At 46.2% G+C, this 27396-nt stretch overlaps 1 protein-coding gene across 1 annotated transcript; it reads left to right on the top strand.

Moving 5' to 3' along the window:
- Positions 1-22765: 22765 nt before the first annotated feature.
- LOC121578245 (protein snail homolog Sna) lies at positions 22766-26132 on the top strand. The gene is made up of 3 exons (XM_041892459.2): positions 22766-23062; positions 23629-24141; positions 24723-26132. The coding sequence occupies exons 1-3, from the start codon at positions 22987-22989 to the stop codon at positions 24908-24910; spliced, it is 777 nt and encodes a 258-aa protein (XP_041748393.1). The 5' UTR covers positions 22766-22986; the 3' UTR covers positions 24911-26132.
- The last annotated feature ends 1264 nt before the right edge of the window (positions 26133-27396 follow it).

The following is a 27396-nucleotide window of genomic DNA, read 5'->3' as shown; positions in this document are numbered from 1 at the left end:
CTGCCCTAGGGAATTCCTGATTCTATCTGGATTATGTTGGAAAAGCTTCCATTAAAGAACACCCTCTGTTCTGTTAGACAGGTAACTCTTTATCCACAATATAGCAGGGGGTGTAAAGCCATAAGATACGTTTTTTCAGCAGCAGACTATGATTGATAATGTCAAAAGCAGCACTGAAGTCGAACAAAACAGCCCCCACAATATTTTTATCGTCAATTTCTCTCAGCCAATCATCAGTCATTTGTGTAAGTGCTGTGCTTGTTGAATGTCCTTCCCTTTAAGCGTGCTGAAAGTCTGTTGTCAGTTTGTTTACAGTAAAATAGTATCGTATCTGGTCAAACACAATTTTTTCCTAAATTTTACTAAGGGTTGGTAACAGGCTGATTGGTCGGCTATTTGAGCCAGTAAAGGTGGCTTTACTATTCTTGGGTAGCGGAATGACTTTTGCTTCCCTCCAGGCCTGAGGGCACACACTTCCTAGTAGGCTTAAATTGAAAAGATGGCAAATAGGAGTGGCAATATCTTCCGCTATTATCCTCAGTAATTTTTCATCCAGGTTGTCAGACCCTGGTGGCTTGTTAATTACTATAGCTCCCCCTTGGGCCAATCAGTATAATTTTGTAAATGCCGGATCTCTATGGCAAGACGCATCATTAGCTATGTTTTCATGTTCTTGTCCAGTGATTTTTGTTGTTGTTGAGTAACCACATATCCATCCACAGTTTTTATGCTAGTAAAGTCATACCATATCAAAAAAATCATGACAGCTGTGATAGAAACAGGAAGTTTCGCTACAATTTTATAAATGCCGACAGATAATGTGTTTGTTCGACATGGTGGGATCCTGAAAAATTAATTATGCGAGAAATGGCGGTGGAAACGCCTTTATGCGTAAATAATGATACATTAGCCATCATATCGAACTAAACTTGGAGTCACGCGATGATATGGTGTGTGGTCCTCCCACTACGACTCGGGAAACCATGCAGTTTATTAGGCTACCGATGAAATAAGTTGTGGTGAAAGTGCACTGTGATCTTGATGCTCTTTTCCAATAAATATCTAGGGTCTTATTCTGGTGACATGATGATTGACGCTTGACTGCCGTTTGACAAATACAAATTATCTATAATAATCTCACCATGTAGACTAGCCCACCCGCACAGTCTAACCACACTATACAGTGCATTCGGAAATTATACTTGACTTTTTCCACATTTTGTTACGTTACAGCCTTATTCTAAAATGGATTAAATTACATTTTTTCCTAATCAATCTATACACAATACCCCATAATGACAAGACAGGATTGTGTCGAGGCACAGATCTGGGGAAGGGTACCAAATAATTTCTGCAGCTTTGAAGGTCCCCAAGAACACAGTAGCCTCCATCATTCTTAAATGGAAGAAGTTTGGAACCACCAAGACTCTTCCTAGACCTGACCGCCCGGCCAAACTGAGCAATCGGGGGAGAAGGGCCTTGGTCAGGGAGGTGACCAAGAACCTGATGGTCTCTCTGACAGAGCTCCAGAGTCCCTCTGTGGAGATGGGAGAACCTTCCAGAAGGGCAACCATCTCTGCAGCACCCCACCAATCAAGCCTTTATGGTAGTGGCCAGACGGAAGCCACTCCTCAGTAAAAGGCACATGCTTGGAGTTTGCCAAAAGGCAGCTAAAGGACTCTCAGACCATGAGAAACAAAATTCTCTGGTCTGATGAAACCAAGATTGAACTCTTTGGCCTGAATGCCAAGCGTCACGTCTGGAGGAAATTTGGCACCATCCCTACGGTGAAGCATGGTGGTGGCAGCATCATGCTGTGGAGATGTTCAGCGGCAGGGACTGGGAGACTAGTCAGGATTGAGGGAAAGATGAACGGAGCAAAGGACAGAGATATCCTTGATGAAAACCTGCTCCAAATTGCTCAGGACCTCAGATTGGGGCGAATGTTCACCTTCCAACAGGAAAACGACCCTAAGCACACAGCCAAGACAATGTCCTTGAGTGGCCCAGCCAGAGCCCGGACTTGAACCTCATCGAACATCTCTGGAGAGACCTGAAAATAGCTGTGCAGCGACACTCCCCATCCAACCTGACAGAGCTTGAGAGGATCTGCAGAGAAGAATGGGAGAAACTCCCCAAATCCAGGTGTGCCAAGCTTGTAGCGTCATACCCAAGAAGACTTGAGGCTTTATTCACTGCCAAAGGTGCTTCAACAAAGTACTGAGTAAATGGTCAGAATGCTTATGTAAATGTGATATTTCCGTTTCTATTTTTAATACATGTGCAGAAATTTCGAAAAACCTGTTTTTGCTTTGTCATTATGGGGTATTGTGTGTAGATTGATGAGATTATTATTATTTTTAATCCATTTTAGAATAAGGCTGTAACATGTTGCGACATTGCTTTTGCAGAATAAACCTGGGACAATGACACAATGGAAACCTGCCTACTCACCCAAATTTGGCCAACATCCGGCTAGTGCTGTCTCGAGATATCGCGTGTGACGAACGTACGGACGGAGACCGATCCACAGTCCCCTCCCCGATTTCATCGTGGGGGACAATTATGATTAGGGTATAGCTACATAATAGTGGTTACTACGCAAGTATTTATTGTAGCAGTCAAAACAAATTGCATGTTGTCACGGTGTCGCAAATCATTTATCAAAACAGAGTAGCCTTGGCTGCTGCCTCTTATCTGAGGTGTATTTCAACTTTAATCTGGGGTATCACTCTTATGATATAGGATACAATAATATTCCCCTCCCCATGAAAGAGGGAATATCAGCTATGCATGTCTTAAAAAAATATATATAAAAAAGTAGGCTCTAGGCCTATTGTTAAAAACAAAAACACATAACCTGGTCATATAAGTCGCTCTGGATAAGAGCGTCTGCTAAATGACTTAAATGTAAATGTAAATGTAATAACCTGGCCAGGGGCTTGAGCAGTGACATTGTCCATTACCCAGGAATATGTACACTATAATTTCTCACGTGAAGTATCCACAAAGCGTCTCAGAGTAGGAGTGCTGATCTAGCATCAGTTTTTAAATGTTTAGGTCATAATGAATAAGCTTGTATGGACAGATCCTAGGTCAGCACTCCTACTCTGAGACGCTTTGTGGATATGGGCCCTGTTCTTAGTCATCTGTGGTTAGTAATGTGCTTAGCCATCTGTGGTAGTCATCTGTCATCATTATGGTTTTAAATGTTTATATGGTTCTCAATAATAACAAAAAGTGGCATAAAATTCTGTTCTCAAACCTTTCTGATACGGTTTTGTCTTTGGCACTGGCGGTGTATAGTGACTTGTCAACTTTCCTATGCCAGTTTGGCTTCAGCCCTTTGGCACATTCTCTACTCGAGGAGAGTATGTGTTGTAGGAAGTTGTGAGTAGGGGCTGCTGATGAACAAGCTAAAGAGCTGAAAGTAGCAATGAAAACAGAGACAGATGCCTCTAAAATAAGGGTTGAAACTGACACCTTGAATAAGATCAAGTTACATTTTTCATTTATTATCTGGATATTTGCCATTTCAAACCATCCCATGCTGCATTCTTCATCAATAGGAGCAGGTTCGAGTGACTTATTTGTGAGTCTCTGATATTCAACATTGAAACATGCGAAGTGCAGTGCATTCCTGGATATATAGCTGGTGGCTATATGTCTTATCTTTACCCAGACTAAACAGCAATGACAACAAATGTCAGATTTGTACAGAGATTGAGAGATAATGTATTTGCCTCCAACCTGTACCGAACATTAGGCCAAACTATCTAGTTCTGCAAAAGCGAGTAGTGTCCCCTATTGGACAACCAATACTATTGTGACCTAGACTAATGTGTATAGGCTACTCATATCTTCATACACATGATCTGAGATGACATTCATGTCTACCACCTTTCCATTAGATCTGCTTTAATGTTTGGTGTACACTATCATCACACTAGGAAAATCTACAATTTTAATACATTAATTATTTAATATACATACAACTCAGATATGACTTAATCTTCTTATGTTCACATTGAAATAAAGCCATATTTTCAGAACTCTAGGCAGAGCCATCCACAGCACGAGGGTCAACAATGCCCCTAATGATGTCGTTGGTCCTCTGGGCACCCTGCACCAGGGACAGCAGCCCCATCCTGTGGACAGGGTGTCCTTTCAACACCTTCACATCCTCCTCCAGGAACTCAGCTGAGGGGAGACAGTTGGGAAGATGGGAATAAGAAAAAGTGAGTTGAGGTTTCAAACCATTTCAAAGCTGATTTCCCACCCACAATGAGGTGCAGATAAAGAAAAACATCAGAAATGCTCACAGTCCACCAGGAGGCTGCTCGGCTGATGCTGGGGATGGAGTCGTCCTAGGGATATGCTATCATTCAGTTTTTTGTGGAATGATAAAACATTAATCAATACATGACACAAAAAGCACATAATGAAAGGTAATGAAATTACAAGGAAATTAGCTTCTAGACAACAACAGGCATGAAAATGTAAAGATTGTATGGGTTTTAAAAAACGTTTGTCAGACCTGGGTGATACCACTGAGGCTGTGCTCTCCATTAGAAGATCCCAGGGCCACATAGGAGCCACATTTACCTAGAGACGGTATCACAATTGTGGGCATAATACATGATAGAGGCCGCTTGCCTGGCTGGACCTTGTTCCTCTGCCAAGCAAACAAAAATGTTGATATAGGATATTTCTACAAAATGGTTGTTTCTCTACATTTACATTTGTGTAATTTAGCAGACGCTCTTATCCAGAGCGACTTACAGTTAGTGAGTGCATACATTATTTTTTTTATTTTTCATACTGGCCCCCCGTGGGAATCAAACCCACAACCCTGGCGTTGCAAACGCCATGCTCTGCCAATTGAGCTACATCCCTGCCGGCCATTCCCTCCCTACCCTGGACGACGCTGGGCCAATTGTGCGCTGCCCCATGGGTCTCCCGGTCGCGGCCGGCTACGAAAGGGCCTGTTCTCTAGCTGGGGCTCAGATTGAAAGAGTATAATGTTATGTTAATACATTATACAGCCTAAAGGTAAAATGTTTGGGATGTACTGTGGTATGTTGTTACCAGGTTGGCTCTTAGCAGTCCCTGGGTTTTATTTGGCCAGGAGAAGTCCAGGATCTGGCAGTTCATACGAATGCCTGAAGGGGTTAAAATTCTACTTCCAAAGGGCCTGTTCAGTGAGCTGAAACATCAGAAAAGAACAAGTGTAAGACTTGTCTTAAGCTATTCCCACTCCATATGTATCATGCTAATGTACACGTGCAGACAGTGACTGTTATCTCCTTCAGGTAGGCTCTTATCACAGCAACTGGTGACAGACACGAAGAGGTCATCGGGACCCATGACCACCACCTGGCTGCCACAGCTCCACTCTGCAGGGATAGACAGTAGAGTAGTGTCTGGGAGGAGAAACCTGCGAGTCACTGATGAACTGAAGGAGAACTGCAGCCTGTGGCTTGTTTTAACAGAAACACAGATACAAAACATACACATCAATTGTTCACAGATATTCATGACATTGCATTTCACAAGGACTTCAATTGCATGGCTAATCTACTTAGAACATAGTGAGGAAGTGAATGCACGCTTGTTAAAGTTTACCTTAGCATCTTGGAGATGAGCTCAGAGACTGGCCATACTTAGGGCTGCTTTCAGTGACTTTAAAATGAATTTGGATAGTCCGGACAGTCCATCTGTAGATGCTCTACAGATGGTCATACTATCAACAAAGTATCTGTTGATAAGCAACTGCTTGTTACGGTTAGGGTTAGAATAAGGGATAGGGTTAAGGTTAGGGCTAGGATAAAGGTTAGGGTTAGTAGATAGTTAGTTTAAATTTTAAATGTTACATATTTAGCAGACGCTCTTATCCAGAGCGACGTACAGTTAGTGAGTGCATACATTTTCATACTGGCCCCCCGTGGGAAACAAACCCACAACCCTGGCGTTGCAAGCGCCATGCTCTACCAACTGAGCTACAGGGGACTAAATGTTACTAATAGTTTATAGAGCATCTATAGATAGACTATCCAAATAAAGTGTTACCCACTTTTATTAGGGGAACCTTTGCTGTACGCTGTAAACTATATACTGTACACGGGTCTCACTTCAGAGCTTGAGATACAGTACCTCAGCAATCAATGGTTGGCTCTATACGTTGTGCTATTCCCAACGAGTTGGAAGTCCTCCAAAATGTTGAGGGCTGAGATCAGAGCAGCACCCAGACAATAGTGTGTGATTGTGGCCAGCAATTCAGGGCGTTTCTGCATGTAGGCATTCCTGCATTGGCTTGTGTTTAAGTGACACTTTTGATATTGCAGGAATGCCCCCACCCCCACCTCGAGCATCCCATTGGTTCCTGCATGTGGCTTGTGTTTAAGTGACACTTTTGATATTTTGGATTTCCGCGATTAAATTGTGGGTCAAAAGGGGTATAAAAGTATTATCAGAGTTTTTTGTTTAGGCTATGTCATCATTGTAGTATAATTAATGTGCATTATTTTAGCTTAAAATGTATGTGGAATCTGTTGATGCGCTGGATAGCAGATGTAACACATATACCAGCCACCCCACCCCTCTTTTTATCAAAGCCGTGAGGAAGTGATGTAATAAATAAATAGACACAAACACCCTCGCCGTAACGTTAACAGAACTGCGGGAAAGCAGTGGTCGGCAGGCGGGGGCGAAGGATACTGTCTACTGTTGTCATAGCTAGCTAGCTGCCGGTATCGTCCCTGCCTCCCTCATGTGTAACGTTACCGGAGGCTAGTACACAGTGTCCTTCGCCCCCACCTGTCGAGCACCTGCCCTCGCCGTAATGTTAACAGAACCTCGGGAAAGCAGGCAGGCAGGGGCAAAGGACACTGTCTACATAGATAGTTCACTTGCTATTGTTGTCATTGTTAAGTCCTTTCTCAAATGCAATAGACACTTAACCGCCAATACCTGAGGCGTGTGGATGGACTATGCCCAGGCACAGGGCAGCAACAATGGCAGAATCCAAACTGGAGCCCTGATCATTCAGCACGATACAACCAAGCTCTGGACTTTAGTCATTGTTACTTTTTATAACCTTCTTTCACACTGTTTCGGATAACATTAGTAATGCCCTTTGGTCACCAAATATCCCTTATCATGCATTTCTAACTCAGCTTTGGCACTATAATCGAAAAAAGGAACAATGGTGCAATCATGTAGGTAGGTCATCCCTTTTATATTGCTATATGAAATGTTTTTAACCCACACATGACAATCTGACAAAATACATAGTACATACTGTACATGTAATGATACAATATATTTTCATTTCCCTCAACATATGTTTTTGATATTTCTTTGCATAGGCTTCGCACAGAAACGTGCATGCCACTAACCAGGTTTCCATCCAACCTTTTCAGTAAAGTGTTTGACGGATAAAAAATGTCATGACGTAAACAGAACATTTTTAGGTAAACTTTCCAAATGTTGACTTAACCAAATACGCTAGACAAGATGGGATCTTTTTGTGTCGGTAAAATTAAGTATGCAAGAAATGTTGGTGGAAACACTTTTATGCTTAAATATTTATATAATAGCCTAACCATAATATCACGTGAGTCATATGTTGTGTGGTCAACCCACTACGACTCGTCGGGAAAGTTTGCAGTTATTAATCTACAGATAAATTATGATGAACTTCACAGGGTGGTGAAAGTGCAAGGTGATGAGCTTGATGCTCCTTTCCAATAAATATCGAGGGTTTTATTCTGGTGACCTAATGATCAATGCTTGTCTGCCGTTTGAAAAATAAAAAGAATCTCGATCATAATAAACTCATGTAAACTATACATGCGCTCTAGCCAACAGCCCGCAATCTGCGCCCTGTGGATATATCGCAATATTTTTGGTGATGAAACCATCAGTAGAGTTGAAAATGCGATGGAAACCCATTTAACTTGTATTTTTTATTCGGTACATGGAAATTGAACTACAAAAGGTATTTTTATGTGCACTACGTCATCACGCACAGACTTATCTGCAACAAGTCAATTTTGATGGAAACATCTCTGGTGAGAATGCGCATATTGTTTTTATGTGGATTTTAGAATATTCGCATGAACATCTGTCGCCAATTGGATGGAAACCTAGCTACTGACAGTGTTTTTCTCTGGCCATACACGATCAAGCCTACAAGCATATCTCATTTGATATGGGGTTTACCATCTCTCGTCATATATAGTGCAGGTTCAAAAGTAATTTTAGCTGCCAGTGAACAGGTTACAATTCTGAGTACCAAGTTTAGTGTTTTGAATCAAATGGGGTAGATAGGATTAATTTCGGGAATAGCTTAATCTATACGAGTGAACTATGCAAAATTTGTTTGAGTTATGACTTTATTTCACTATGCTGAAGCATGCTGCCAATCAATTTATGTTGCATTTGTGAGTGTTGTTGATGATCACAAGTTTACTGGAGAACTGAGACCAAGTAGAGACTTTGGACAGGGTGGATAATGGTATAATAAAGGCAGTTTATTCAGAGGTAAAGATATCTGGAATCGCGTGCACGGACTCGTTCGTCAAACTCTTAGGGAGCTGTCTGAAGAGAGCCCCGAAAACATTGTGTGCAGACATTTTATACAATAAATGATGTAGGTTGAATCTAGTAGTTCTGATCTTCTGATTGGTCCTGATGAGTTGGGCGAGGTCCCCTCCAGGCTAGTGTCACTGTTGCATTGGCTCTGAGTCGGGTTCTCTGTCTTCAAATGTTCAGCCTAAGAGAAGGGGATTTTTGTGTGTGTGTGTGTGTGTTTAACAGTGATGATGTGTGTGTGTGTGTGTGTGTGTGTGTGTGTGTGTGTTTAACAGTGATGATGTGTGTGTGTGTGTGTGTGTGTTATCAGTGATGATGTGTGTGTGTGTGTGTGTGTGTGTGTGTGTGTGTGTGTGTGTGTGTGTGTGTCCTCAGAGCAAGAACTCGTGAGTTGGAAGAACTGAGAGACCTATGGCGTGGGTGTTGTCCTTGGCCACCTGCTGACAAGGCTGACAAGATAGGACCCTTTTGTCCATTGTATTGAAAACAAACGCCCAACACAAAATGGGTCATGCACAAGATTTTAGTCAGACCAAGCTATAACATTATATATTTACTACGACAGTGTGTCTAAACATTTGTGTGTGTGGTGTGAGCAGATTGAAGGTTCCTGTTGTTCTTGTGTTAAAACTGCTCCCTGCTGCTGGGTGTTCAGTGGCTGAAGTTGCGGTGGCCTGGCTGTTGGAGGTAGGTTGTGCGTGTGCGGGAGGAGTGACGCTGAGCTCTCAGGCGGACACTGTTCTGCCGCTGGATGCAGCTCCGTGTGAGGTGGCGGCGGTCCACCCGGGTCTGAGCCCTCTGGACACCAGCAACCTGCATGACCTTAGCCAGCTGTCCAGCCATGGACACTGATCCACAAATGATCCGGCTGGGGCTGGTGGCGCTTCTTTGGACTGGGAGCTCTGGTTCTGACATCCTGCAGAGAAACACACAATTGTAAGCCCACAAATGCACACCCACAGTTGTTCACAAACACAAGCAGACAATCAAAATGTGGAATCAGTGGCAGAACATTGATATTGTAAAATGCTTTTGACAACTTCCTGTGTCAAACACACAACAGTCTGTTTCTCTCACCTGATGTCAGTTTCTGAGATGGGTTCACTCTCTTCAGTGACAGTTAGGTTGGAGGGACATCTGTAGATAGACGTGTTGGCACACTCCACCACCTGCTCCTCCACTGGGCACACTTCATTGACAGCTTCTGCAGTGGAACAAGAGAGCCAGGGTTACCCATATTTTGTCCAGCAGAGCACACCGATCCCCACTTTTTGTATACATCTGGCCCTTCATTGGACACTGTGTTAACAAACCTCCAAACGAGCTTCAATGCCATACAACACTCCTTCAGTAGCCTCCAACTGCTCTTAAACAGTAGTAAAACGATTAGTTACCAGAGTGTAACTCCAGTTCTATGAGTGGAGCGGAGCCCCATAGGGGAGCTCTGCTCCTAGTGGTTTACCTTCTGCCCTAAGGCAGCAACAGCCTGAAGCAAATTTATGCACACACCTGCAGCCAATGGGAGCACAGGTGTCCCTATAAGAGGGGACGCTTCCCCTCAATCAGCCTCCCGAGATATTATCTTCAGCGAGACTAGAGAGGGTCGGCAGGGCCTTAAGTCCTATGGGGCTCCGCTCCACTCATAGAACTGGAGTTACACTCCGGTAACTAATCGTTCTATATCGTGGAGCTCCACCCCATAGGGGAGCTCTGCTCCTAGTGGTTTAAGGCTGAGCGTAGCGCTCCAAAATGTACTCCCTGCCGAGCCTAACACTTCCCATTAAAAAATGAAAAGGTCAAGCCTAGCAATGGCCGCAACCAATTCCCGCAGTACTGCAACTAAAGACCCCTCCGGGCGTCACAATATACCGCGTCATCGGTTAAAGACCCGCCCCACCTAGTTCAATGGCAATGCCAATGACTAGTGGGCAGATCACCAGAATATAAGCTACACTAATCTGTACTAGCAGATAGATGTGCCTCAATATCCTGTGAAAACACTACCGACCACTAATGGAATGACACCAAGTGTCACTCTACATTATGTGCACAGTAGACCACCTCACTCACTCAATGGAATCCCAGAGATTAGTAGGCAGGAACAAAATATAAGTCATACTAAACTGAACAATCAGATAGATGACCTCACATTCTGTCAATTCAATACATGTCTCTACTATACTGACCCTGTCAGTCAAGAGACATGCCACAAGATATGCTTTCCATCCAAAGCGGACCTGATAGAAACCTGTGTCCATCGTCCTGCTTTTCTCTCTTCTAGCTCAAGATTCCCCTTCAGCTATGCTGAGTACAATCGAGCCAGAGAGATAGAAAGCCTATCTATCAAAAAACATGTTTTCCTAACCAAAGCGGACCTGATGGGAACTTGCCCATAGTCCTGCTTTATCCTCTCTTCCTGGCTCAAAATCTCCTTTCAGCTTTGCTGAGTACAGACCGAGCCAAAGAGTTAGAAAACATATCTGTCCAGAATATGTCTTCCTAACCAAAGCGGACCTGATGAACACCCCTGTCCACAGTCCTGCTTTTTTCCTCTCTTTCTTGCTCAAGATCTCCTTTCAGCCACGCTGAGTACAGATCGAGCCAAAGAGTTAGAAGGCATATCTAATAGATAGAAACAGAATATGTCTTCCCTAACTCAAGCGGACCTGATGGACACCCATGTCCACAGTCCTGCTTTTTCCTCTCTTTCTTGCTCAAGATCTCCCCTTCAGCCACGCTGAGTACAGATCGAGCCAAAGAGTTAGAAGACATATCTAATAGATAGAAACGGATAAATGGAGACGGTGTCGGCCATGACGCTGCTCTACAAATATCCTCTACCCCTGTTCCTCTGAAGAGGGCAGTAGAAGCTGCTACTCCACGAGTGGAGTGAGCTCTGATACCCTGAGGCAGTTGTCGCCCCGCTGCCTCGTAAGCTGTCTCAATACCTTCACAAAGCCAATGAGACAATCGCTGTTTTGAAAGTGGTCTACCTAATGCAGCCGCACCGTGACACACAAACAGCTGAGGCGATGACCTAATCGCTGCTGTGCGCTCAACGTAACACGCCAAAGCGCGCACTGGGCACAGACAATGAAGCTTTTCCTCACTCCCTCTCCCCATGAGGAGGGGGAGAAAAAGCCCACAACTCCACGGTCTGTGATCTATATGCACTGCTAATAACCTTCGGCACAAACGCCGGGTTAGGGACGTAACACCGCTCTGCTCAGATCGCCATTAATGGCAAGGCAGTCGGGTCTCGTCGACAGGGCACACAAATCACTGACACGCTTAGCGGTAGTCAAAGCGAGCAACAGTGCCGTCTTGATAGACAGCATCTTGAGGGGTATTTGATTCAATGGCTCGAACGGCGACTTACATAGGCGCCGAGTACCAAGGCCAAATCCCACTGGGGCAGCGTGGCTCTAGGCATTGGCCTATGCCGCCGCGTTCCCAATAAGAAACGTTTCACTAAAGGGTGGCTGAACACGTTCGTTCCGCCAAACCCCTCATGACCAGCTGAAATTGCCGCTGCAAACACTCTAATGGTGGAGGGCGATTTCTGCTTATCAAACATAAACTGCAGAAAAGAGAGCACACTCTCAACCTGACAGTTCATGGGGTCCACACCTTGTGTGTCACACCATCGTGAAAAAAACGTTCCATCTGCTGGTATACATCCTAGAAGTGGAACCGGCTCGTGCACCTTGTATGGTTCTGAACACTGCATCAGATAACCCACGGCGCCTCAACCTGTCCCATTCAGGAACCAAGCCTTCAGTGGTTGGCCGATTATGGGCCACTGCCCTATCGAGCCTCCCGCTTGGGTCAACGCGTCCCGTCGATGTGGAATTGGCCAAGGTGGCGCAATCAACATCTGACTCATCTCCGCAAACCACGGAGCCCCCGGGCAATCGGGCGCTATCAGTATCACTGACAGCCCCTCTGACCTCACCCTGGCTAGCAGTGGGAGAATGCAAGACAGCGGAGGGAATGCATACAGGAGAACTTTCGGCCACGGGTAGTGCGCGAATGCGTCTCTTCCCAGTGGTGGCTCGTCCTGTTCCCTCAGAGAGAACCATAGGGGACATTGCACGTTCACGCGTGACGCGAACAGATCCACCTCGGCTCTCCCGAACTGTTCCCAAATTCGGAGAACAATGTCCGGATGCAGACACCACTCGTCGTCTCGAGGACCCCCTCTTGACATGAGGTCTGCTCCTACGTTCAAGTAGCCCGAATGTGGCTGCTCTCAACGAGCGAAGGTGCTTGTGAGCCCACAGCCACAATTCCTCTGCCGCCCGGTGGAGGGCAGGTGACCTGACCCCTCCCTGGCGATTTATGTGAGCTACTGTGGTCCGGTTGTCTGACCAGACCAGCACATCGCGACCCGAAGGGTAGGCGCGAAGTGGGGTCAGAACCAGTCGAACCGTTTCCAACTCCAAGAGGTTTATGTGACGACCTGATTGAGGCCATACACCTCCTATCGCTTGAGTCTGACATGTCCCTCCCCATCCAGTCAGAGAAGCATCTGTAAATACTGAATGTAGGATGACACCTTGCCCATCGGGACTCCGTGCGTGAGAACGCTCGGATTCCTCCAATAGTCCAGGTCTGCTCTTAGCGAGAGAGGAACCACCACCAACCGATGACGTTGACGCACTGGGTCTAGTCTTAGTTGGGCGAACCATCGCTGTATTCTGCGCATGTGCAGAAGTCCCAGCGGGACCACTGAGTGGGCTGATGACATGAGACCCAAAAGTGACATGATCGACAGCGCCGTCACTGTGTGATTCGGACGACACTTCCTCAGGGCTAGCAACAATGCTACCCTTCGAGGGTCCGAAATTCGAGCCCTCATCATTACAGTGTCTAGCTGTAGCCCCAGGTAGACAATCTGATGACTGGGCCAGGGTGCGCTCTTTTTCCAATTCACAGCGAACCCCAGACGCGTGAGATGAATCACTGTCTGTGCTGTGTGAGTGAACACCAGCTCTGCTGACGGGCGAGAAACCAGCAGGTCGTCTCAGGTAGGCTAATAGCCTTATCCCTTGACGACGCAGCGGCTCCAATGCCGCCTCCACACATTTGGAAAACGTTCGAGGTGCCAGGGCGTGCCGAATGGCATCCTCGTGAACTCGTACGCCACCCCTTGAAAGGCGAACCGCAGAAACTTCCTGTGACGCGATTGTATCGGCACATGGAAGTACGCATCCTTTAGGTCTATGCTTGTACAAAAGTCTCCTTTCTGGACACATTCCAGTAGACGTTTTGTCGTCAGCATTCGGAAGGGTCGTTTGGTTATGCTCTCGTTGAGAGTGCGTAAATCCAAAATCGGCCTCACTCCCCGCTCTTTGGGCACTAGGAAATAAGGCGAATATAGCCCTTTGTTCCTTTGCTCCCGGGGAACTACTGTGACCGCCTCCTTCGCCAAAAGTTCCGTAATCTCTGACATCAGAGCGGCCACTTTGTCCGGCGTGTCCCAGTTAGCGGCTGCGTCTTCATGTCATATTCAGACTGAGACAGCTGCCTGCTATGTGAGACCTTTACTACAGAGCTCCTAGGAGTCTGTAGTAAAATATCTTTATTAGGTGAGCTAAGGCTACGCCTTGCTACCTTTTTCTCCTTCCTCTCCTGAGTGTATTCAACTACGCACCCTTGGTGGGTTGAGCTACACTCAGGATGGTGAGAGAAATTCATAGGACGAGAAGTACTCTGCAATGTGTCATGGAAGACAGGCCCTTTTGTGGCAATGTCAGTGAGAGCCAGCTCTTTATTCACATAACAACAATAAACATTTCCCTCCATGCCCTGAACAGTAGGGTGGGGGGGAACAGTGGGCTCTGTCGCGTCTTGCGCCGAGCCGTCATCCGTCCTCTCCCCCTCGTCCCGTCATTGACGCCGTCGTTTCTGGCTGACCTTCTGGTGTTGCCAGGACGGTTTTGTGACGACCTCTCTCGCCGGCGGAATCGTTGCCACCACCGTTGCGTCGCTGGAGGGCCGAGCCCGCCGCCTGCTGTCGGTGGTAGGCGCCTGTCGCCTGGCCCGTCGCCTCCCTGTAGTTCTACTGGGGGCGTTGGAGGTTGACGGGTTAGTTGAGGCCCTGCTAAACTTGCCTGCCAATAGCAGGTGTTTAGCCAGGTGCTTTCTCTCTTCGTCCAGCTTACCAAAGCGTTCCGTCGCCTCCTTAACGGCGACCCCAAAGAGGCCCTCGCTAGAGACAGGAGCGTTTAGTAGCGAGGCTCTGTCCGTCTCCTTCATGGCTGTCATTGACAGCCAGAGGTGACGTTCCATGACCACCGAGGTGGCCATGGACCGGCCTGCGCATATCGCTGACGCCTGTGTCAAATGAAGAATAGCGCCAGAAATCCTGGACGCCTCTTCAATCTCCTCGCTGGTCAACTCAGACCTACCCGTTGTTAGACGGGATAGGGAGGCCGCGAGGAGGGCAATGTTGTTAGCCGCTGACACAGCCTGGGCTCCCAGCGTAAAAGACTTCTCAGCCAGCTGTGCTGTGAGTCTGTCTTTTTGTGCTGGCAAGGTGGCTTTCTTGGAGGCCGCCCAGGGACTCGAACCCGGCACTAGATACGCCGCCATGGCGCTCTCGAGCCTAGGGATTCCCTTAGCAGCCCACTCACGTCCAGCCACTCTCGTGAATGGGGTGTACACCTTGGCCGGCGAACGCGCCGCCAGGGGTGTATCCCACGAGCCCTCGACATATTTCCCGAGGGAAGGCATAGCAGGGGCCATCGGCTCAGCTGCCTTCCTCGGTCTAGAGTAGGGGCCGCCCTCCATCATGTCGACCTCCACAGGGGGGGGGAGCAGGGGGCAGCGCTATCTCTAGTCGGTTGGCGGCTCTCTCAATGAGTTCGGGAAAGTCCGCATGCAGAGAGGCCGCTGCGAAGGACAGGGCTGCTGACGTAACAGAGCCCGTGTCGTCATCGCACAAGGAGCCTTCAGATCTCACACTCCCCATAGGGAAGGGGGTCTTGAAGGTTGGCGCCAGAGGGTCGGATTGTTCCATTGGAACATCCATCTCTGCGTCTCTGTCCTTGTCATCCCCTGAGCCAGCACTGTCCGACGACGCCTCTGAAGCAGAGGCGAGAAGAGACAGTACATCCTCTAGGGGGATATCCTCCCTAAAAAACGCCCAACGCTGCTTCCTCTCCTTCATAGGAAGGAGGAGCGCAGGAGGCGCAATTAGGGGGATTGCCGGTCCCTTCCTTAGCATGCTCTGCGGCCCCAAACACACGAAACAAAGGTCGTGGGGGTCCGCAGATGCCATGGAGGAGCATCGGCACTGAGCCCTGAAAAGGGCTTTTGGGGGTGGAAATTCTCCTGCCGTGCTCGTTTTAGAAGACGTCGATGGCTGGCTCATCGACGGCGATTTCTTCCTGAGTCTTCTTACTTCTTGGCTTCTTCAGTCTAGTCGTCCAGTCGCTGAAGATAATGGGAGGCTGATTGAGGGGAAGTGTCCCCTCTTATAGGGACACCTGTGCTCCCATTGGCTGCAGGTGTGTGCATAATTTTGCTTCAGGCTGTTGCTGCCTTAGGGCAGAGGGTAAACCACTAGGAGCAGAGCTCCCCTATGGGGCGGAGCTCCACGATATAGAACGTGATATCGCAGCAACCGTAGCACCACCTCTTCCTCCTCCCATCCGAGGCATACATCCACCAATCACGCAATTACAAAAGACTCGGGTTCAGCCCCTCAACATACATACATGCGATGCCCTTAGCCCTTTATGTTGAAGACTTGCACTTGCAGCAGTGCTGATTAAATCCATTGCTTTAAAATAGTCTAGGTTTGACTGAGGGGAATTACCTCAAAAATACAAATAGTTACTTAAATTAACTTTTAAAATACTCACACCAACACCTCTGCAAAGGGACTAGCGGCAACCTTTTGAAGGCTCTCTCTGTCGTCCACTCACTACTGTAATACCTTTTTTATTAGGCCTTTGCATCTAGATTAGCCCTATTGATCCATACGACGACGACAGGGTAGCCTACTGTAGCTTTCCAGAGTAGGGCGGCATCTAATTTGAAAGTGTAATTCCTACTACTAACCAGTAAACTCTCGCCCCTCGACCCTTGATATCGAGAGAAAAACTAGAAGTCTTGATGGGTGCTATGTCATTAGATAAGGGGATATCAATGACTGTACAGTATATACACTCCCCTCCGTATTTATTTGGAAAAGTGAAGCTAAAATGTGTACATTTGCCTCTATATTCCAGGATTTTGAATTTAAGATCAAATCTTTCATATAAGGCGACAATACAGTATTTTCATACATATCTTTTTTACCCTTCCCTTCCGAAATTCGAAAGATGCTAACACCTGCGAAATTGTGATCTGTCCAAATAATCAGTGAAGAAAAACCCAAGCATCGCAACTAATGCTGTTCGATCTCACGCATTTATGTTTAAGTAAGCATTACACACACACGCACACACTGGCGGCAGAAGAGGCAATTGCCTCAAATCATCAATGGGCCTCGTGAGTTGGGCATACTAAAATAAAATGATCTGCTTAAGCCCCCCCCCCAAGCTCCGTTTAAGGCATAATAAATACATTATAATAGAATCCCCATCAAAATCCGTCTGTTAGATATATTTTATCCTTTTTTTGCGTCTAAATCCACCGCATCCACCGAAATCGGCCGGAGTCGTCACTACTTACCACAGCCACAAAGTCATAATTATGGCAAAACCCAGCTTATTTAAAAAATTTCACTTTTAAAAATATGATTTTAAACTTAACCCTAACCTTATGCCTAACCCTAACCTTAAATTAAGGCCACCTGTACACAACACAACATTTTGTCTCTGATCTGAGCCAGAAGAAATGGCCCTATGGGACTCTGGCTTTGTTTCATTTTACTTCCCCCCAATCCATGACCTGGTTTATTTAACATGTATGTAATAAAACACATAGCATAGGCCTACTATAGGCCTATGAGTCATTCTCCCTCTCTCATCCATTGGTTCCATACAGAATAGGCTACGTCAAAAGCAAATAACCAGCGACGATTTTAGCATGTAAATCTTGGTGGGGCAAAAAAATTTAATAAAAATTGGATGCATGCCAGCAAAGCCACTGCACAACACAACACCAAACAATACATTATTTGCGCTATAACGGTGACAAACGGTGCCCACAAACTGTTAGGGCCTACATAAAGCTGTCCCAACAGCAGAGCTTTCTTTTCAGCACCATGGAGTGAATCCTTACCACTGCTACACCTGGCTATAAGCGGAGCCTTGTCTGGCAGCGAAACAGTTCATTCAGCCTCATTTACTGCCTTTTTAAAAAACATAGTTGATATGGCTGACCAGACCTGTCGCCAGACCTCAGTCTTAAGGGGGGCATATGAAATGCATGGGAGGGCAGGGCACAATTATTATTAGCCTACAGTACGTATATTTTTTTGAGTTAAAGTGTATGCATAAATAGTTAACAGAGTAGCAGCAGCGTAAAAAGATGGGGTGGGGGTGCAAATAGTCCGGGTAGCCATGATTAGCTGTTCAGGAGTCTTATGGCTTGGGGGTAGAAGCTGTTGAGAAGCCTTTTGGACCTAGACTTGGCGCTCCGGTACCGCTTGCCGTGCGGTAGCAGAGAGAACAGTCTATGACTAGGGTGGATGGAGTCTTTGACAATTTTGAGGGCCTTCCTCTGACACCGCCTGGTATAGAGGTCCTGGATGGCAGGAAGCTTGGCCCCAGTGATGTACTGGGCCGTACGCACTACCCTCTGTAGTGCCTTGCGGTCGGAGGCCAAACAGTTGCCATACCAGGCGGTGATGCAACCAGTCAGGATGCTCTCGATGGTGCAGCTGTATAATTTTTTGAGGATCTGAGGACCCATGCCAAATCTTTTCAGTCTCCTGAGGGGGAATAGGCTTTGTCGTGCCCTCTTCACGATTGTGTTGGTGTGTTTGGACCATGATAGTTTGTTGGTGATGTGGACACCAAGGAACTTGAAGCTCTCAACCTGTTCCACTACAGCCCCGTCGATGAGAATGGGGGCGTGCTCAGTCCTCTTTTTTTTTCCTGTAGTCCACAATCATCTCCTTTGTCTTGGTCACGTTGAGGGAGAGGTTGTTATCCTGGCACCACAAGGCCAGGTCTCTGACCTCCTCCCTATAGGCTGTCTCATTGTTGTCGGTGATCAGGCCTACCACTGTTGTGTCGTCGGCAAACTTAATGATGGTGTTGGAGTCGTGCCTGGCCATGCAGTCATGGGTGAACAGGGAGTACAGGAGGGGACTGAGCACGCACCGTGTTGAGGATCAGTGTGGCAGATGTGTTGTTACCTACCCTTACCACCTGGGGGCGGCCCGTCAGGAAGTCCAGGATCCAGTTGCAGAGGGAGGTGTTTAGTCCCAGGATCCTTAGCTTAGTGATGAGCTTTGAGGGCACTATGGTGTTGAATGCTGAGATGTAGTCAATGAATAGCATTCTCACATAGGTGTTCCTCTTGTCCAGGTGGGAAAGGGCAGTGTGGAGTGCAATAGAGATTGCATCATCTGTGGATCTGTTGGGGCGGTATGCAAATTGGAGTGGGTCTAGGGTTTCTGGGATAATGGTGTTGATGTGAGCCATGCCCAGCCTTTCAAAGCACTTCATGGCTACAGACATCAGTGCTACGGGTCGGTAGTCATTTAGGCAGGTTATCTTAGAGTCCTTGGGCACGGGGACTATGGTGGTCTGCTTGAAACATGTTGGTATTACAGACTCAGTCAGGGACATATTGAAAATGTCATTGAAGACACTTGCCAGTTGGTCAGCACATGCTCAGAGTACACGTCCTGGTAATCCGTCTGGCACTGCGGCCTTGTGAATGTTGACCTGCTTAAAAGTCTTACTCACATCGGCTACGGAGAGCGTGATCATATAGTCATCCGGAACAGCTGGTGCTCTCATGCATGCTTCAGTGTTGCTTGCCTCGAGCGAGCATAGAAGTGGTTTAGCTTCGTCTGGTAGTCTTGTGTCACTGGGCAGCTCGCGGCTGTGCTTCCCTTTTTAGTCTGTAATAGTTTTCAAGCCCTGCCACATCCGACGAGCGTCAGAGCCGGTGTAGTACGATTCAATCTTAGTCCTGTATTGACTCTTTGCCTGTTTGATGGTTCGTCGGAGGGCATAGCTGGATTTCTTATAAGCGTCCGGGTTAGAGTCCCGCTCCTTGAAAGCAGCAGCTCTACCCTTTAGCTCAGTGCGGATGTTTCCTGTAATCCATGGCTTCTGGTTGGGGTATGTACGACGGTCACTGTGGGGGACGACATCATCGATGCACTTATTGATGAAGCCAGTGACTGATGTGGTGTACTCCTCAATGCTATCTGAAGAATCCCGAACATGTACCAGTCTGTGCTAGCAAAACAGTCCTGTAGCTTAGCATCTGCGTCATCTGACCACTTTTTTATTAACCGAGTCACTGGTGCTTCCTGCTTTAGTTTTTGCTTATAAGCAGGAATCAGGAGGATAGAGTTATGGTCAGATTTGCCAAATGGAGGGCGAGGGAGAGCTTTGTATGCGTCTCTGTGTGTGGAGTAAAGGTGGTCTAGAGTTTTTTTTCCTCTGGTTGCACATTTAACATGCTGGTAGAAATTAGGTAGAACGGATTTAAGTTTCCCTGCATTAAAGTCCCCGGCCACTAGGAGCGCTGCCTCTGGATGAGCGTTTTCCTGTTGACAAATGGCCTCATACAGCTCATTCAGTGCAATCTTAATGCCAGCATTGGTTTGTGGTGGTAAATAGACAGCTATGAAAAATATAGATGAAAACTCTCTTGGTAAATAGTGTGGTCTACAGCTTATCATAAGATACTCTACCTCAGGCGAGCAAAACATTTTTACATTTATTTATTTTTTACATTTTACGTCATTTATAATAATAATAATAATAATAATAATATGCCATTTAGCAGACGCTTTTATCCAAAGCGACTTACAGTCATGTGTGCATACATTTTTGTGTATGGGTGGTCCCGATTTAGCAGACACTCTTATCCAGAGCGACTTACCGTTAGTGAGTACATACATATTTGTATTTATTTTTCATACTGGCCCCCCGCGGGAATCGAACCCACAACCCTGGCGTTGCAAACACCATGCTCTACCAACATCCCTGCCGGCCATTCCCTCCCCTACCCTGGACGATGCTGGGCCAATTGTGCACCGCCCCATGGGTCTCCCGGTCACGGCCGGCTACGACAGAGCCTGGATTCGAACCAGGATCTCTAGTGGCACAGCTAGCACTGCGATGCAGTGCCTTAGACCACTGCGCCACTTGGGAGACAAACCCGAGACGTCCTTAGTATTTGATTTTGTGCACCAGCTGTTGTTTACAAATATACACAGACCGCCACCCCTTGTCTTACCGGAGTCAGCCGTTCTATCCTGCCGATGTAGCGTATAGTCCGCTAGCTGTATGTTGTCCATGTCGTCGTTCAGCCACGACTCGGTGAAACATAAGATATTACCGTTTTTAATGTCCTGTTGGTAGGATAACCGTAATCTTAGGTCATCCAATTTATTCTCCAAACATGACGTCGGTGATCTTCAGGTCGGAGCTCTAGAAAGCGGCCCGAGTTCCCGACTTGGAATTCCGAGTTGGATGGCTGTTCAAAACGTATTTTCCCAGTCTGAGCTCTTTTTTTTCGGAGTTCCCAGTTGTTTGGAACTCACTGAAGTCTGAGATTTCCCAGTTCCGAATTTCCAATTGTTTTGAACGCGGCAGAAGTCATGCTGCATTGACAGCATGGCCAATTTATTCAACCTTTTCTGGCCCATGGTGTGTTGCGAGTTAATATTAATCCTTTTAAGCTTGAAAAGGAGACCCTTAAACCCAGACTTGGACCACACACCCTCTCCACTGAATAGCAGGCTAGTGATTTATTTGCAAAGCTTGCAGTTAGCCACTAATTCCTTCCAAACCACTCATTTTTGAATTTGTGATTTCCAACTTGTTGTGTAATGTTTATGTCCAATTGCCGATGAGCACCGATACGTTTTATCTATCGTTTATTTTCATTTGACAAGGATTGAAAATGATTTGCCAGTAGATTGTCGACTTGATTCATGATGATGACTGCTTTCTAGCTTGCTAGCTAAGATTTTGAAAGTATGATGTTGACATGATCAGTCCAATCAAAGCTATGGTAGATATAATGTGATTTGACATCATTTTATCTGTGGCGAATGACCTTGAGCCTTCTTGGATGGGCACTTCTAATGTAAATCAATGGCAGCACCCAAGGGGCTTGAATTTTCGAGCTCTCCCCATAGATTTTGCGGTGATGCAATGTCCCCATGAGTGACAGAACAATGAGCCAATCACAGCGCAACTAGAGAACATTACCAACCCCTATGCTCCGTATTATCTGCTGGCTGCCCCACCACCACAGACAGCACTGAGCTAGGCTGAAACACCTGCATTTTGAAACACCTGCATGCTCAATAAAGATGCAGGACATCTTGTGCGAACTTGTCGAACTGAAACCTGCTGATATTGAAATTGATTCAGATACCATTTCCGCCCAAAAGGTGGCGTCATGACACTACCAGCAGCAAATGAGGCACTGGCACCGGTAAATCAGGTGTATTTTCTTGACATAATGCGTGCTTGGGAAGTGTTAGTATTCACACAATACTAAAACAATTTTCGTATCTGAATAAGAGGTCTGTTATCCAAATGTTGCATGAAACCTGCTGAACAAAACCATTAGAAAGGCCAGTCGAGCTATGTGGCCTGACGTATAGCGCCTATGTAGGCTAGCATTGATAGAATTGGCATAAACCAAACCATAATTCTCTTGTTTTAGACATACTGGCGTCTTAAAGAACAAGCATTATTATCTTTAAGTCGAATAAGACAATAATGCTTGTCTGTATAGTGATCTGACACGGTTGCGCAATAGTCTCCATACAAGTTCCAAATGGGGCAATGTTTTTATGCAGGAGTTTTGGAAGCGTGCCATTGCCCTGAAGTGTTTAATTTGCATAATTGTAATGGCCAATACTAATGCATTTATGTGTGTTATCTGCAGGTTAATGCGATATGGTCAATGTTAACGCTTTGGGGGACATGTTTTTGTTTAGGAATGGGTTAGCGAGTGGTCTCTTCCTGCGCTCATGCGGAGGTGGGGTGTTCCCTCAGGGCGTCAGAGTATTTCAGCAGAGGAGAGAGCAGCATTTTGCAGTCCGTTATTGAGACAGTCACACGGTGGAGCAGGTTGAGACAAACGGGTGGACTAAGTTTCAACGATATATTATTCTTTATATACCGCTATTCTCATGTGGATCTAAGTCTTAGACTTCTGTCTATTTCCAAAGATTTAACCTGTGACCGGTGGATATTTTACGGACATTTTTCGCAGGGTGGAAAAATGCCTCGGTCTTTCTTGGTCAAAAAGTATTTCGCAAATAAAAAACCCAACTATAGTGAACTGGAGTGTCAAAATGGTGAGTAACTTTACGTGAATTATTCATTGTATGAAGTAGAATGCATTACATAAATACGTAAAATATTACAGAATAGGTAGCCACCGGTTTTCTCTATTATTGTTCCTTACAAGAAGCCTATTTGATCCACTTTTAGTTGTGTTGCCCAAACATAAACTGTCTCCACGTTGGCAACCTTTACAAATCATATTTTATGTTTTCAAGTAGGCTTAGGCTCATTATAAAATAGAGGTAGTTACCCCTAAACTGCACAGAGCTACGATGTATTTTTTCTACGCCATTTGAATACGTGGGAGGAAATGGCCCATGAAATCTCTGCTTGGCTGAATCTCGGATGTTTTTGGTGTAAAATGCTCTGGAATTTTACAAAGATGTCACAGAGAAACCTGACGGGCAGTTGTTGCTTTACAAGTTGAAAATATATGGCCTATCCAAACTTCATGTATCTATTCATTGTGTTGTGTTCCAGTTACATTAATCATATGTCCATGATGAAAACGTCTCAGTATCTGTCAGCTGTGCTGTAAATGTACCTCTGTAACCTAACCCTCTTCCTCATCCCTCAGCCACCTCACTGGAGAGGTACCCACTAGCTGAGTTTCCAGCAGGGGACAATAACTCAGCTGCCACTTGTAACACAACGGGACTTGTATGGGACGTGAACTTCCTTCCAGCCCTCTACGTCCCCACATCCCCCATTGATGCCTCTACCACCCCCGGTCCCCTGGACCTCAGCTCCCCATCCAGCCTCAGCAGCAGTACCTATAGCAGTGGGGAGGAGGACGAGGGGCGCACCTCTGACCCACCCAGCCCCGAGCCCACAGACACCTACCACCCCCCTCAGCGCCCCAAACGCACCGGCATCAAGAGCCATGGGGCCCTGACTGAGGATGAGAGAGTGGCCCCAGTCACTGCAGCAAGGCCAGCCTTCTTCTGCAAGCACTGCCCTAAAGAGTACACCAGCCTGGGGGCTCTGAAGATGCACATCCGCTCACACACACTACCCTGTGTCTGCCCCACCTGCGGGAAAGCCTTTTCCAGGCCCTGGCTACTGCGCGGCCACATTCGCACACACACAGGTAAGAACTCCCACACTTTACATTGGGTATTACTTTGGTAGAAGGCAGGGGCAATTATTCAGTTGATTGGATCAACACTTGCAGTTTACAAAGCCCTGTGGGCTTGTTGGTCATTGATCACTCATTGTGTTCTACCTCACTGTAACAATGACTCCCTGAGAATGATCTTATCATTGGCTCCAATGTGAGACAACAGAATGCAGGATAACATTGTGATGAAGGGGACAAAGAACATAAGAAATCTCTCAGCTATCAAACTGCCCACTTGCTACGAGCAACAACTTGAAAGTAGTAAACTAATTTGGCACTGATTTAATCATGTTAATTCAAGTGTGGTCCTGATCCACTCAGCCTGACACCAGATTCATAATTACCCTTTAAATGAGCTGTGAGGGTGATTCACTGAGGTGTTAATTAACCCCTCTGGTGAGCTCAGAGACAGCCAAATTGATATAATTGTGTGTATTGCTAATCAAAGCCAAGGTTCACAGACCCCGTCTCATACACAGACACAGGCTTAACATCACACAGTTAGTGTCATGCATCTCTAACCATGCTCTTTTTCCTCCCCGCCTTCTCAGGTGAGCGGCCGTTCTCCTGCCAACACTGTAACCGTGCCTTCGCCGACCGCTCCAACCTGCGTGCGCACCTGCAGACCCACGCTGAGGTGAAGAAGTACCAGTGTGGCGTGTGTTCCCGTACCTTCAGCCGCATGTCCCTCCTCCAGAAACACAGCGCAGTCAGCTGCTCCACCTCCTCCACAGCGTGAGCAGGAATGGGCCATGGAGTTATCCCCACAGAGACCTCAGGGCGGTGGGGGAGTCTACAGACTCATATCACCAGCAAGACCAGAGGAGCCTGAACCAATCTGCCAACAGAGACCATGAACTCACCGTTAACTAGTAGTAAGTTGACCCTGACTCGTATCTCTTTGGATGGAACTTCCAAAACCATCTCAGTTTCAATCACATTTAAAGTAGAAGAGGAACACATTTTTCAAACTCCTCCCATTGCAAGCCAAGTCTGGTAGATGTTTTGGACTGTAAGCAACTCTACTCCTGCCATTCTCCCAGTCCCAACTTAGTTTTTTCCTCATACAGTAGTGGACTCATGGGGGTTAGTGGTGCCAGTGTTTTTGTCTATCCCAGCCTCTGTGCCGGCCAGGCAAGCTCAGGATCATCGTGGCCTAAGAGAGGTAGGGGTGCGTGTGTGGGATACATCTCTCAGCAGGACACACACACGCACACACACACACAGCTGTCCCTGGTAGAGTGGTGTAGATAGACAAGGTGCTAACAGGTGCTCTGGCCCTGACCTTCACTGGGCTGATAACAGGTGACTTCCACCTCCCCCAGAAAGAGGAAGTATGTCATCATCACAAAGAGGATGGAGTCCGTTGGTCCCTTTGTATGCATGTCTCCAGTGGGTGCGTCTTAAGCCTTTACTTTGACCACACATAGCCCCAATGTAATCTGAAGTGTTTCAAAGACAGGATAAAGCCATTTGTTTATGTCCTTATTCCTCATGAAAGCTCTCAGCTTTCAATGTCATTTTAATTCCTGAATGAAAATCTGAATGAAAATCTAAGCCATGCACTCCAGGTTACCACAGTGTTAATTATTGCTATTGTTCTCTACAATGATAAAGATAACTCGTTTTATGAAATGTATTATTTTTAAACCAAAGATGTGCCTTTTTACCTCAGCTGGTAGTTGTTGTGTTTTTTGTTTTTTTTAAATCTTGACAGTCAGAACTGGGGGGAAGGAGGGGGACCAAATAACATGTCTGAAATGTTTACATCATAGAGGCACGGTTTCACAGCCCTGGCTGTACAGAAATGAATTTGACATTTCCTAAACCTTTTATGGTGGTGTTTTACAGTGCAATGTCCAGATTGTATGTAGTCTTATTTTTATTGTGTTTGTCTTTCACTTCTATTTCAAATATTTCATAGCCGATGGATTTGCATTCAATAAAATAATTTATGTTTATAAAAAGTATTGTTTGACCTTTTACTGAGTGGAAGGAGAGGCTAGCACTGCTTATACAACAACCATATATGCATGTTTGGTTAGAGACTGTTAATTAGGATAGGGCTCTCTTTCAACAACTGTAAATGTAGTGTGTTGGGAGTGAATGAGCAGTTTGAATTGGCCATTGTGACGTTTAGTGGGAGGCAGGTGTGCAGGTGAACACACTGAGTGATGGACAAGGACTACTGCATCTACTGCATGTACCGGCTCAATGTCTCCATCTCTCCACCTGCCACCTGCAGCCACTGTGCAAACAGTGTGTGTGTGCAAGTGTGAAGAGAGAGTAGATTTGTTGGCCAACATTCATCTTATTTAAACTTGTTCCAGGTCTGTATTTCCTTGGTTGAGGGAGTTGAAGCTCCTACTATGTAGCCCAGACAGTGAGTCAGAGTCTGTGTAGCCAGAAGAGTCTAAATTCCCATGGTTCTCTGAGTGATCAGGGCTGGGTTTCCCAAAAGCATCGTAGCACAAAGATCATTTTTCGTCCATTTAGTTTAAAAGGAATTAATATCTTAGTGCTATGATGCTTTTTGGAAACCTAGCCCAGGTCTGGTCACAGAGCAGCGAGGGTGCGTGGGCTGTTGCCGAGGGTGAGGTAAGCTGTTCCACTCAGCCTCTCTGTCTGCTGGCGCTTCTAGCCACACACTTCTTAAACTCCAAATGTTCCTTGCAGTCAGGGAAATATTCACCGAGCAGGAGATAAGACTTCTGGGGCGAGCTCTAGACATTTGGTCATACTGCTGTGAGCTAACAGAGTCCTATATGGAGTGAGAGGTCTGGGAGGTGGATTAATAGTTCAGTCATTTGGTTGTTACCATTGCACCTTTGACCTGGATGTTCTTATTCAGCAGGCCTATTAAGTTCCATCTGCTTGGAATTAATTCAGTGGTTTTATGATGTAAATTGTTAGCATGTCCTCAGGCGAGGGTGTCGGCTCGGCTAATAAAATCACACAGCATGGCAAGTTGAAGTGAGTAACGGTTTTAGTCAGATTATGCTCTCTAGTTAACTCATCTCTGGACTCACTCATTCTGTCGTATGAATAATGTATCTGTAGTTTAACTTCATCCTTGCCACAAAGCTTATATAGTAGGCCTACCATTTTTTGAAAGCCAGCCACCAGTTGAACCCCCAAAATATCATAACACTCACCACACTCCAAGTTACTGTATATATTTCAATTTTTTTTGTGGAAATTAAAACAGTACATGCTCCCCCACTC

Source organism: Coregonus clupeaformis, chromosome 12 (genome assembly GCF_020615455.1).
Source record: "Coregonus clupeaformis isolate EN_2021a chromosome 12, ASM2061545v1, whole genome shotgun sequence".
NCBI classification, from domain to species: domain Eukaryota; kingdom Metazoa; phylum Chordata; class Actinopteri; order Salmoniformes; family Salmonidae; genus Coregonus; species Coregonus clupeaformis.
The sequence above is the reverse complement of the archived record's forward strand: the minus strand, read 5'-3'. Positions and strand labels throughout refer to the sequence as shown.